Raw genomic sequence first — 13215 nt, forward strand, 5'->3', positions numbered from 1 at the left:
GAAATGACAATGTTATTTATTATTAATATACACAGACAGTAACATGTTTCAGTCTATCTAATGAGCTTATTAAAAACTGTTTTTTTTGTTTGTTCATTTTTTACTAACAGCTGCTCATCATCTCCAGAGGTAGACTTACCTGTCGTTCCAGAAAGACCCACCTCTAGTTTAGGTAAGAGAATGGAATTGTGACTCTATTTTACCTATTTTTCCACCTTCCGCAAAAGCTGATATAAGCAAGATCGGTGAAGAGTTCACATGTGCTATGAGGTCGCATCGTACAGATATGTCAAGCAGAGGTGTAAATAATAAATTTACCAAACTTCCTAACGTTGTAGGTGATAAAATGGGTGTGGTCGTGTCACCATTGGGTTATGGTCATGTGATAGTGGAGGTGTGGGGTGTAAATATCACTTTTGAAGCTCTATGCCACAGGTTCTCAAACTCGGTCCTCAGGACCCCACACAGTTCATGTTTGCAGGTCACCTGTAGATTTTTAAAATGTGACAGTTGGTGATACACAGTGCAGCTGTGGGTGACATGGAAAACGTGAAACCATGTGGGGTCCTGAGGACAGAGTTTGAGAACCACTATGCTATACCCCTAACCTCTCTTCCTAGAAACAGCCATCCATTGTCATGTGCACCTGGTATGTAGAGCAGTGATGAACATATTGCCCATCATACTGACTATTAGGGCAAAGGCCTAAATTGGGACAGTTGGGAGTTATGTTTTACTAACAGCACAATAGGTGCAAAATATCCACTTATCCATAGTGACCATTCAGCCAACTGGCTTGCATATGGTATGACTTATCCCAATGAGATGCAGTAATAAGGTGGACATTCACAACACCAACAATCATGATGTTGGAACAGTGTTGACAGTTATTATATTGACACATTTGAAATGCGATAGACAACATGTCGACATCATCAGTGTGTCGATGTGTTCACAATGTCGGCATCTGATATTGGGTAGAGGTTTGGGTTAGGCTGTAGGGGATGGGGGGTTAGGGTTAGGCACCAGAGGGAGGATTAGGGTTAGACTGCAGAAGGGGGAGGGTAGGGTTAGGCAACAGGGAGAGTGTTAGGGATAAAGAACGGTGTTTGTCACATGTCTACGCCAGAACCTCTCCTGATGTGACCACCAGACCTAGAAGCCACCACTGCCATCTGGACCGGGTAAGACACTGCTAGACCACCAGGGTCCACATGATCAATGTAGACCTATTGTACCACACCCCTCCCAGTTTATCATACCTCCCAATGCCCAATTCAAGCAGGACATTCCTAATTTCAGGCTGTGTCTCACTAACTTATCCTGCACTCCTTTGTCCCATGATGGGAAAGTTAGGAGCTGTGTCCTGTTAATTGCTGATCTGGCGCACCATCATTACTCAAAAGTGCTGGCCATGCCTAGGAAGGGATGTGACAGACTCCCAACATGCTGTGTCATGGGTCTCCCTCTTGTACCTTGCCCTGGTTCCCCTACTTCAAATGTTGGGAGATGTTGGGAAATCCCTTACCAGGATTTTGACTGTCGGGATTCCGCTGTCATTCTGATGGTTGGGATAGTGAATGTTGGATTTCGATACCAGCCCATCCCTGGGCTCCTTGCTTTCTTTCTGTTTCTCTTATCTCTTCATTTACTGTGCTATCCTTGGAAAATGGCACAACATATCAACAAACATGTTTTGCAAATATAATTACATGTAATTTGTAATAATATACCTCAGCTTTAATGACAGATTTTGTAATTATATACTTGGTGCATTAAAGGCTTGAGATGGATGCATCAGCATAGTCTTGAAGTCTATATATGCTGAGCAAAATGATCTATCCAGGAGGAAGATGTTAGGTCGGCTGCTTCCAAACCGACAGCTCAGAAATCCAGAAACTGCAATGCTGGTAGTGAAACCTGGGGTCCATACAAGTGGTGCATTGTATCAAGTGGTTTGCAAAAAGGCACAGAAAGATGTGGTTCTGGTTGGTGAGGCTGCACAGATCTTACGTGTGCTGGTTATGATGCCTATATAAAGGTGCCTGATTTATAAATGATAGTAATAATGGGACCAAACTTTCCAATAGAAATCCATCTAGACACCTGTAAATGCCAAATTGTTTCCTTAAAAATATTTAAAATGCCCGCTCTAATATATATTGTAAACGCCTGCACCTCTTATTACCATGTGCCATGAATGTGCGCTATACATAGCAAAACACTGCATCCCATAAGAGAAAACAATACACCCACACATTATCTGAGTTCCAAAGCTCATTGATGTATATATTTGTTATTAAAAGGATATGGATTCAATATATTACAATGTACAGTATACACATAATTACATGATTACAATTTATACAGTAATCAGTTAATACATACAGTTACAGGCCAGCATACAACACCATTATCTTTCTCATATAAATTTGTCTCTCCATATCACTCTTGCTCTCTCTGTAAAATCATGTAGGCACTCCATCATCGTCTGGGACAAAAACAGCAACAGCCTCCTGTGTGATCAGCAATGTGTTATCTAGTTTTTGGGGGAGGGGACTTTCTCATTCATGATGAGTCACTAGTCTATTTGTATATGCTCCACAAGTTCAGCCTTGAAGACATCCAAAGGGGCTGGCCTGAGCTTCCTGTCCACTACCTGTTTGGAATATCTATTGTTCGAATAAAAGTGATTTTACCTTTCATACATTTAATCATAACTATTTGTTGCAATGTCCTACAACTTAATAACAAGTATCAAATGAATCTAACATTAATCTGGTTGCTTAAATACCAAATATGACAGGTGTATCTGGCTTCGTTCAAATAATACACATACATGACATTACTTCATTATATAATTTTAAATCATCAAGATGTCTGGCGCTTGATATTATTATAATTATGTGCTGTATGAAATAAGTGTCGAATCCATCTCTGTGGCATGTCCGTGTAAATGCGTGTGTTACCATATATATTGCTGTGCTCGTGCACGTATTTGCAAGTATAGCGACTTATATGTGTGTAGAGTTTGTATGTTCTTTCTATGTAATATTTTTGACTTCGACACACCCAAGATAAAATTGGATGCAATGCAAAGGAGCATTAGCAATTAACTTCCATCTGTGTGTCCTGAACTTACATGTCAGTGTGACCTATCCATCTCTCCAAGATTAAGGAGCCACACGTATAAGATGCCCCTAACTCAAATTACAGGGACAAGTTGTACGCATAGCCAGTATGACGCAATGAGAGATGCACTTTCCAATCCTACAACAGGCGGTAACAGTCTGTGCGTGAGGATTGGGTTACAGTCCTACAGTCTGCTATAAGATACGTGCAATTTGCGCCTCTTACAATCACTACACATTGGATGGGATTTTCCTTTGGACGCTCCGGGGAAGCACCCTGCTGTCTGTACATCCGTGTTACAGCTCCAGCAGACCCCAGATACAGACCCCGCTGATTAACGGACCAGGCACTGTTGGGTCTGCTCCGAGGTGCGCTGAGGGTCCATTGGTGGCTGGTATCCATTGTTGCTGTGGTGCCTTGCCCCCTGTGTCCTGGTCTGCAGCGGTTCGCTCCCCTTGCTCCCGCCGGCGTCTGCATGCTGGTGCTGCAGATGGATGCGGTGTCCCACGTGTTCCGAAGGCTCTGGAGTATGGGCGCTGCCATGTTTGGTTAGATCAGCTGACCATTGCATCACCAATGGAGAACCAGTTCCTGCACTCATGTCCAATCCGCTTCCAGTAGTTCCTATAAAGGGAACCTCTGCTGAGCCAGCAAGCTGCCAGTGCAATAAATCCAACAGCTTTCAGTGTGACTTGTGTACCTGTACTCCTCAGTGTCTTTCTTCTGAGATCATTCCTGCAGATTTGTGTCCAGCTAAAGCCTCACCTTACCAACCCGGTGTCCAGTCAAAGCCCCTCCAGTACCAGCCCAGTGTCCAGTTAACATCTCACCAGTTCCAGACCGGTGCCCGGAGAAAACCTCATTGGTTCCAGTTCGGTGTCCAGCTAAAGCCTTACTGGTACCAATGCGGTTTCCAGTCAAAGCCTCACCGGTACCAGCCTGGTGTCCAGTTAAATCGTTACTGGTTTCAGCCCGACATCCAGCTAAAGCCCCACTAATCCCAGCCCCATGTCCAGTCTATGCACCGTGGTACCAGCCCAGTGTTTAGTTAACATCTCACCTATACCAGAATAGTGTTCAGTGAACATCTCACTGGTACCAGCACAGAGGTCAATCTGTGTCTCATCGGTGCCAGCCCGGTGTTCAGCCAGTGACTCTCCGGTCCTGCCCAGTGTCCACCGAAAGAACAAGTTGTTTCAGACCAGTGACTTACCAAAGGCCACAGGTACCATACCAGTTAACATTTATCCGGTATTCTGTTACGTATACCCAGTATCACTCCAGTGGATACTTGATAGATACTGCGGTTCAGGAGATGGACACTAAACAGGTATAGAAGATTCAGAGAACTGAACTAAGGCTGCAGTATAGTAATGGTGCCAGACTGGTGCTGGAGGTTGCAGAGCGATGACTGTACTCTGGAGTGATACTGGGTATACGTAACAGAATACCATTAATAAGTTTATCCCTATGCCTTGCACAGTTAATCATCCTTACTTTAACAAGGAGAGGTTTTATTACAAAAGAGGAGGTAAGCAGGAACAAAGCCTAAAAGTTGACTACAGTGAGGCAGATGGACTTGATGAAGTTACTTCAAAACAATATATTTTATAAGAAAAAAAAAATCAAATAATCTTAAATTTCACGCTTAAAGTTATTTTTGCACAGTCAGCTTGCCACGAGGTCACTCTGTGATCCAGCGAGTGTAAAGTGATGGCTCCCCACGGCTTCCTTTTCATTGACATCAGAATATTTTAGAAGAATGCCTTTGTCGCTGTGACATTAAGAAACTTATAGTGTATCATATTTTTCTCTTTTGTACTGAGTTCTGTTTGTTCTAATTTAGTAACAGCTGAAGCAATCAACCCATACTGTGAAACTGTCTTCAACCGGAACCCTCCAACACAAGAATCAAAGGTAAGAACTGGGACTGACTTTGCCAAAATTCCAGGGGCGCATAAGATTGGTGATGTAATAGTGCAAACCGTTCCCAAGCCATAGAGTAGTAGTGATACTGGTGCACCAGCATGTCATGACCTTCTTACACTTTACAAAGTCCTGCTTGTTAAATGCTGACTACATTCATCTCACCACATTTGTTTAATGGGACAAGTTTAAGAGATTTGACGTTATATGTTAGGTTGTCTGTAATAATCGATTGATAAATGATTTTATCATTTAGAGTGATTTTATTTCATTTTCATTACACAGGATGCCAAGAACACCAAAATTAGAACCTGTGCCACAATGCCCATGTTTACTCCTGGCGAAGATCGAAGTCATCCCAGGTAACATTGTCATATTTACCATACTGAAAATGGTACTTTGGTGCCTACTTTTTAATTAATTAATTTTCTTTCTTTTATTTTTTTGGATACATTATATAGAATGAACTATGTAATAGTAATAATCCAGATGTCCACCCAATCTCATATGTAATTTAAGACATATATGATTTGCGCACCATTCATATTTATAATGGGTGCATGGTGTGCAGTGCATACGGGCTTCTGCGTCCGCAGGGGCCCTGCACTGCACGCCCTGAACCCAGAGTACTTTTCTTGTGCTGGCAAGTTATCTTCCCAGTAAACTCTTTGGGAGGATGACGCTACACAGTGAAGCAAAGACTCTGGCTGCCGGCACTGTGCCAAAGTCTTTGCTGTGTTGTGCTCACAAATCATCTTGCCTATTATTACTGGGAACATGGCACCATGTAGGAGGAGTGACCCGCTTGCTGGCGTAAGGGAAGATATGGGGCTGTGGTCTGCACTATGTTAGTAGAAAAAAAAGGTTTGCCTGAATAACAAGATTATATACATTACTTTTTGCATCTTAATTAGCTAACAGTGTACTAAGTACTTAGGATAAGTATTTTTTTTTTTTTTTTTTTGCCGCAAAGGAATTTATAAAGTAGCACATTAAGATGCATATTTTAAGAAAAAGTCACATGGTACGGCTAATTTTCAAAGTCTGTGGAGCTATTTGCCATGATTTAAGAATAGGTGTATCAGCTGACACTGTTTGAGAGAAGTTTAATGGAAGAATTATATAGAGTTAAATGCTAGTGTTGTCTTTTAAGTATTCATGCCCTGTTACTAGTTACTGTATTGTAGGGGATGGAGTTTGGGCGTGTTTAAGCTCATGGGTTTGTCCTTCGGAAGCTTCTATATCAACTTACCTGTTGGACAGCCCAACCTGCCTGCCTAGTTCTTGTTGAAGGCTTTAGCAAGAAAGAAAGGTTGCAGTTACCACCTTGCATTAGTTGTTGAGGTGCTCTCCACACCCATACAAGGGCTAGGCTGATTCTACCCTACTGGGGTCAGCGACCCCAGTAGTGCAGATGGGCATTATGTATAGTGTCATTGAGAGGGGAGTTGGGTATCGTCAGTGGAGTATGAAGGGATGGCAGAAGACCCCCATCTAGGCCTGGTGCATTGTTTTTGCGGATGGTAATACTGTGAGTAGGGTCATCCTTTCTTCTAGAGATGAGCGCCTGAAATTTTTCGGGTTTTGTGTTTTGGTTTTGGGTTCGGTTCCGCGGCCGTGTTTTGGGTTCGAACGCGTTTTGGCAAAACCTCACCGAATTATTTTTGTCGGATTCGGGTGTGTTTTGGATTCGGGTGTTTTTTTCCAAAAACACTAAAAAACAGCTTAAATCATAGAATTTGGGGGTCATTTTGATCCCAAAGTATTATTAACCTCAAAAACCATAATTTACACTCATTTTCAGTCTATTCTGAATACCTCACACCTCACAATATTATTTTTAGTCCTAAAATTTGCACCGAGGTCGCTGTGTGAGTAAGATAAGCGACCCTAGTGGCCGACACAAACACCGGGCCCATCTAGGAGTGGCACTGCAGTGTCACGCAGGATGTCCCTTCCAAAAAACCCTCCCCAAACAGCACATGACGCAAAGAAAAAAAGAGGCGCAATGAGGTAGCTGTGTGAGTAAGATTAGCGACCCTAGTGGCCGACACAAACACCGGGCCCATCTAGGAGTGGCACTGCAGTGTCACGCAGGATGGCCCTTCCAAAAAACCCTCCCCAAACAGCACATGACGCAAAGAAAAAAAGAGGCGCAATGAGGTAGCTGACTGTGTGAGTAAGATTAGCGACCCTAGTGGCCGACACAAACACCGGGCCCATCTAGGAGTGGCACTGCAGTGTCACGCAGGATGTCCCTTCCAAAAAACCTGAACCACTAGCCATGAACATAGGCCAGGGCCTCAGCCGTTCCTTGCCACTCCGTGTGGTAAATGGCATATTGGCAAGTTTACGCTTCTCCGACGACAATTTTATTTTAGGTTTTGGAGTCCTTTTTTTTCTGATATTTGGTGTTTTGGATTTGACATGCTCTGTACTATGACATTGGGCATCGGCCTTGGCAGACGACGTTGCTGGCATTTCATCGTCTCGGCCATGACTAGTGGCAGCAGCTTCAGCACGAGGTGGAAGTGGATCTTGATCTTTCCCTAATTTTGGAACCTCAACTTTTTTGTTCTCCATATTTTATAGGCAGAACTAAAAGGCACCTCAGGTAAACAATGGAGATGGATGGATTGGATACTAGTATACAATTATGGACGGACTGCCACGGTTAGGTGGTATAAAAAAACCACGGTTAGGTGGTATATATTGTAATACAATTATGGATGGACGGACTGCCTGCCGAGTGCCGACACAGAGGTAGCCACAGCCGTGAACTACCGCACTGTACACTGGTTGATAAAGAGATAGTAGTATACTCGTAACAACTAGTATGACTGACTATGACGGTATAAAGAATGAAAAAAAAACCACGGTTAGGTGGTATATATTGTAATACAATTATGGATGGACGGACTGCCTGCCGAGTTCCGACACAGAGGTAGCCACAGCCGTGAACTACCGCACTGTACACTGGTTGATAAAGAGATAGTAGTATACTCGTAACAACTAGTATGACTGACTATGACGGTATAAAGAATGAAAAAAAAACCACGGTTAGGTGGTATATATTATAATACAATTATGGATGGACGGACTGCCTGCCGACTGCCGACACAGAGGTAGCCACAGCCGTGAACTACCGCACTGTACACTGGTTGATAAAGAGATAGTAGTATACTCGTAACAACTAGTATGACACTATGACGGTATAAAGAATGAAAAAAAAACCACGGTTAGGTGGTATATATTATAATACAATTATGGATGGACGGACTGCCTGCCGACTGCCGACACAGAGGTAGCCACAGCCGTGAACTACCGCACTGTACACTGGTTGATAAAGAGATAGTAGTATACTCGTAACAACTAGTATGACACTATGACGGTATAAAGAATGAAAAAAAAACCACGGTTAGGTGGTATATATTATAATAATACAATTATGGATGGACGGACTGCCTGCCGACTGCCGACACAGAGGTAGCCACAGCCGTGAACTACCGCACTGTACACTGGTTGATAAAGAGATAGTAGTATACTCGTAACAACTAGTATGACACTATGACGGTATAAAGAATGAAAAAAAAACCACGGTTAGGTGGTATATATTATAATAATACAATTATGGATGGACGGACTGCCTGCCGACTGCCGACACAGAGGTAGCCACAGCCGTGAACTACCGCACTGTACACTGGTTGATAAAGAGATAGTAGTATACTCGTAACAACTAGTATGACTATGACGACGGTATAAAGAAAGAAAAAAAAATACCACGGTTAGGTGGTATATAATTATACAATTATGGATGGACGGACTGCCTGCCGAGTGCCGACTGCCGACACAGAGGTAGCCACAGCCGTGAACTACCGCACTGTACTGTGTCTGCTGCTAATATAGACTGGTTGATAAAGAGATAGTATACAACAATATACTACTATACTGGTGGTCAGGCACTGGTCACCACTAGTCACACTGGCAGTGGCACTCCTGCAGCAAAAGTGTGCACTGTTTAATTTTAAATTAATATAATATTATGTACTCCTGGCTCCTGCTATAACAACCTGCAGTGCTCCCCAGTCTCCCCCACAATTATTATAAGCTTTTATACATTGATGTGCAGCACACTGGGCTGAGCTGAGTGCACACAGACTGAGTCACACTGTGTGACTGCTGTGTATCGTTTTTTTCAGGCAGAGAACGGATATAGCAGAGAATGGATATATTAAATAAAAGTTAACTTAACAACAACTGCACTGGTCACTGTGGTAAACTCTGTCTGCACAATCTCTCTCTCTCTCTCTCTCTTCTAATCTATTCTAATGGAGAGGACGCCAGCCACGTCCTCTCCCTATCAATCTCAATGCACGTGTGAAAATGGCGGCGACGCGCGGCTCCTTATATAGAATCCGAGTCTCGCGAGAATCCGACAGCGTCATGATGACGTTCGGGCGCGCTCGGGTTAACCGAGCAAGGCGGGAAGATCCGAGTCGCTCGGACCCGTGAAAAAAAACATGAAGTTCTGGCGGGTTCGGATTCAGAGAAACCGAACCCGCTCATCTCTACTTTCTTCACCACTACTTTTTCTTAATTGACGTTAATCTAATATTAAATAAAGGCTGACCGTTTTCCCCGCCAATATTTACATTTGTGTTGTTATTTTAGTTACGTTTATGTCTGACAAGTGTGGGCTGACATCTGGAGTTATGGACTTTAATATCATTATATATATATGATAAAATATATAGTAATATATTCTTTATTAACAGTAATTTTCTCAGCCTACCTAGTGATCTCAGTGCTTTCATGTAGATCACACACAAATGTGGTACCCCATAAATGTGGTACTTACTCTCTAGGTAGGGATCTGTATTTAGGGATTAGGATGAGAGTCCCTTAGCCCCCTAGTTTTTATAGAAGTTTAGGGGAGTCAGACAATAGGGCTATTATTCCATTAAAACTTATGTGCCCAGGAGCTGAACTTTAAGTCACCCTGTCAGTCTTGCTGTCAGATATTTGGTGCCACTTTAGAAAAAACTTTTGGAATAACTGCTAGTGTGTTAGAGGACCGACTGCTGTGGGTTGCTCACTGATTGATGATTGTTCCAGTTGCTTATTCTGGACTTTCCACACCACAACAGAGAGACAGGGGTTCCCCAAAACCCAACACAGTAATTTACACAATAAATAAAGTGAACATTACTTTATTTATTGTGTCAATTACTGTATTGGGTTTTGGGGACCACCTGCCTCTCTGTTGTGGTGTGGGAAGTCCTGAAGAAGCGACCAGGAAAGATTTATCAAATGGTGAGCAACCCACAACAGTCAGTCCTCTAACACACTAGGGGTCACGTTACACAAATATTGATACTCTCACACAGATGAAAATTACCTTCAAATTAATATGTTTATATTTTACAGGAATATCGGTGATGCGGCCAAGGAGAGGAAGGTTGATGGCGAAGAAGGGAAAACACAGCGAATCACACAGATTATAAACAATGAGCAGGAGGGTTACTCCACTGTTGATTTGCCTGCTAATAACAAGAGGTTTAGCCTCCCCTCACACTTGTACAAAGATGAAATACTAGAGGACTTGACCATCTCACCGTATGCCAGTTTCACATCCATACATGACAAATCAAGGCCAGTGCATAGTGGGTGGCTGGACAAGCTATCTCCACAAGGGTAAGTCCTATTCTGGTTAATTTGTTAGCATTTACAGGGACAGTCATGAGCTTTAAATATTTGTCCCTGCATATGTTCCTCTCATTCATTAGAGGCCAACAGCCAATCAGACTCATGTTTTTCTGCAGGATTTTCTCCATTTTAACTGTGATACATCTTGCCCATAATATGTAATTAATTCCTACTTATAATTTTGCAGGAACTATGTTTTTCAGAGAAGATATGTAAGATTTGATGGCAAGAATCTAATGTATTTCAGCAGTGACAAGGTAAGGGGCAGATATCTTTTCACAGGCATTACCCTTTTTTTTTTTGTAAAACTGTTTTTATGTTCTTATTTTCATAAGGTAAAGAGTTACAAACAGTGGTGAGTCAAAAAATGCAAGAAAGGCAGAAATACATACATCCCCACAATCCAAGAATTGCGGGTATCACAGTACCTTACAGCGCGTATCAAATAGTTCTGCATATACTGTACTCATACACTATAAGCTAGATCAACCACTAATAAACATCACAAAATAATAAAGGGAAATACAAGAAGGGAGACAATTCACTCCGTAGTCGCGTGGAGTACACACATTACATACAATCCATGAACTCATGAACCTCCATGAACTCATCAACCTCAATGATCAAATGATCAAGGTGCATACGTATATTAGCATCTACACGTTTATAAAGAATCCAAGAGGTGTTTTCAAAGAGCCTTTCAATATGGCTCTGCGTAGCAATGTCTAGACTGTCAATGTAAAGCTCCCATTTCGAATAAAAGCGAGCAACACCTCTCTCAATGTCTGGCAAGGTGGCTTGGCGTACAAAATAGAGAACACGCAAAAGTAAATTTTTTAGTTGCCCTAAAGAGGGAGACGACTTTTTCGTCCAATGATTCAAAATAAGTTTGTTAGCCACCGTGAGAATGACCGTGAGAATGGGCATAACTCGCCTCCTAAGAGGCCAGCCCTCAAAACAATTACATAAACAGGCTATGGGGTCTCTGGCAACCCCCAGTGAGAGAGTTTGATTAATGAAAACAATAACTTTGTTCCAAAACGTAGCAATTTTCCCACATGTCCAAAAGCAATGAAAAAAAGATGACCTTGACACTCGGCATTTTAAGCATTCACTAGTTCCGTCCGGGATCATATGTGCCCTTTGGGCTGGGGCAATATAAGCCCTATGTAGTACCTTAAAATACACTTCCTGAAGCTGAGCTGAGTGTAAATATTTAAATGTAAACTGACAGGATTTCAGTAGGATAGGCTGCGCCGGGAAGCCCGGTATATCCCCCTCCCAATTAGAAACCGTACGGTTCCACAGTTTTTCCGTCTGCACCACCCGTATATGGTCATAATAGTATGATAATCGATAAGTAGAGGCATCCCTGGCGGGTGCCCCTCTGAATGTAAAAGGGGGAAGAAATATAGCCATTCCCTAATACCTGTGTGCCAGAATCCTTGTATAAGCGAGCCACCACATCTACGAAGGCAGACGGGGCCCCAAACCTATGTAGGGCATCGAATAAATGGTCCAAAGTCACCATATCGAATGCCTTTTCATCATCAAGTGACAGAATAACATTGGTGCCAGTATCTGAGGAAGAATGTAACCCCTGCATCACTGTTAAGACTTTTCTGATATTGACAACCGCCTGACGGCCCCAAATGAATCCTGACTGATCTGGGGGAACAATAGAGGGCAAAATAAGTTTCATCCTGTCAGCTAATATCTTTGTAAATAACTTATAGTCCGTATTGAGCAGGGAAATAGGCCTGTAGGATTCCAGGAGTTCCGGATCTCTACCCGGCTTTGGCAACACCCTAAGGAACGCTGAGTTAAAGAAACTAGGCAGAGCCTGACCTGAGAGCAATTCATTAAAAAATACCTTCAATGTGTCCCGGATATTGGGCAATAGGATTTTGTAATAATCATTGGAGATGCCGTCCGGCCCCGGCACCTTTCCAGTTTTCAGTGCCTTAATCACCCTCTCCACCTCCTCCCCCGAGATGGGTGCCATAAGGGAAGAGGCCTGGCTGTCAGACATCTGAGGTAAACTCATATTAGCCCAAAAGGCCTCTTTATTGGGTAAATGACTAAGGGGCTGAGAATACAATTGGGAGTAGAAAGAACTCAGGACCTCAGTGATCTCGGCATTAGTCCGGACTCTAGTACCGTCACTAGTGCGGAGGGATTTAATTACCGAAGAAGAGTAACGCCCTTTCAATAAGAAGGACAATAATGTACCCGGTTTATTACCATATCTATAAAATGAGGCATTCCTATAAAAAGTGTGTTTAGCTTCCAAGTGGTTCAGAATATTATCAAAAATGGCCTTTTTATTATTGTAATCAGCCCTATTAGTTGGGGTTGAGGATTGCTTAAACCTTTGAAAGGAAGTCGTCAAGTTAGCCTGGGCTTCCAAGTATGAGCCATCTAATTGCCTATCCCTATGTGCACAATAAG

At 42.6% G+C, this 13215-nt stretch overlaps 1 protein-coding gene across 3 annotated transcripts in view; it reads left to right on the forward strand.

Moving 5' to 3' along the window:
* Window positions 1-13215, forward strand: part of ARAP3 (ArfGAP with RhoGAP domain, ankyrin repeat and PH domain 3) — a 289723-nt gene that overhangs the window by 115277 nt on the left and 161231 nt on the right. For all 3 annotated transcript variants that reach the window (XM_063928560.1, XM_063928559.1, XM_063928561.1), the window contains 5 exons: window positions 111-172; window positions 4979-5049; window positions 5344-5420; window positions 10486-10752; window positions 10952-11021. In XM_063928560.1, the coding sequence (XP_063784630.1) occupies window positions 111-172; window positions 4979-5049; window positions 5344-5420; window positions 10486-10752; window positions 10952-11021 (547 nt within the window). The remainder of the gene's footprint in view (window positions 1-110; window positions 173-4978; window positions 5050-5343; window positions 5421-10485; window positions 10753-10951; window positions 11022-13215) is intronic.

Source organism: Pseudophryne corroboree, chromosome 6 (genome assembly GCF_028390025.1).
Source record: "Pseudophryne corroboree isolate aPseCor3 chromosome 6, aPseCor3.hap2, whole genome shotgun sequence".
NCBI classification, from domain to species: Eukaryota; Metazoa; Chordata; class Amphibia; order Anura; family Myobatrachidae; genus Pseudophryne; species Pseudophryne corroboree.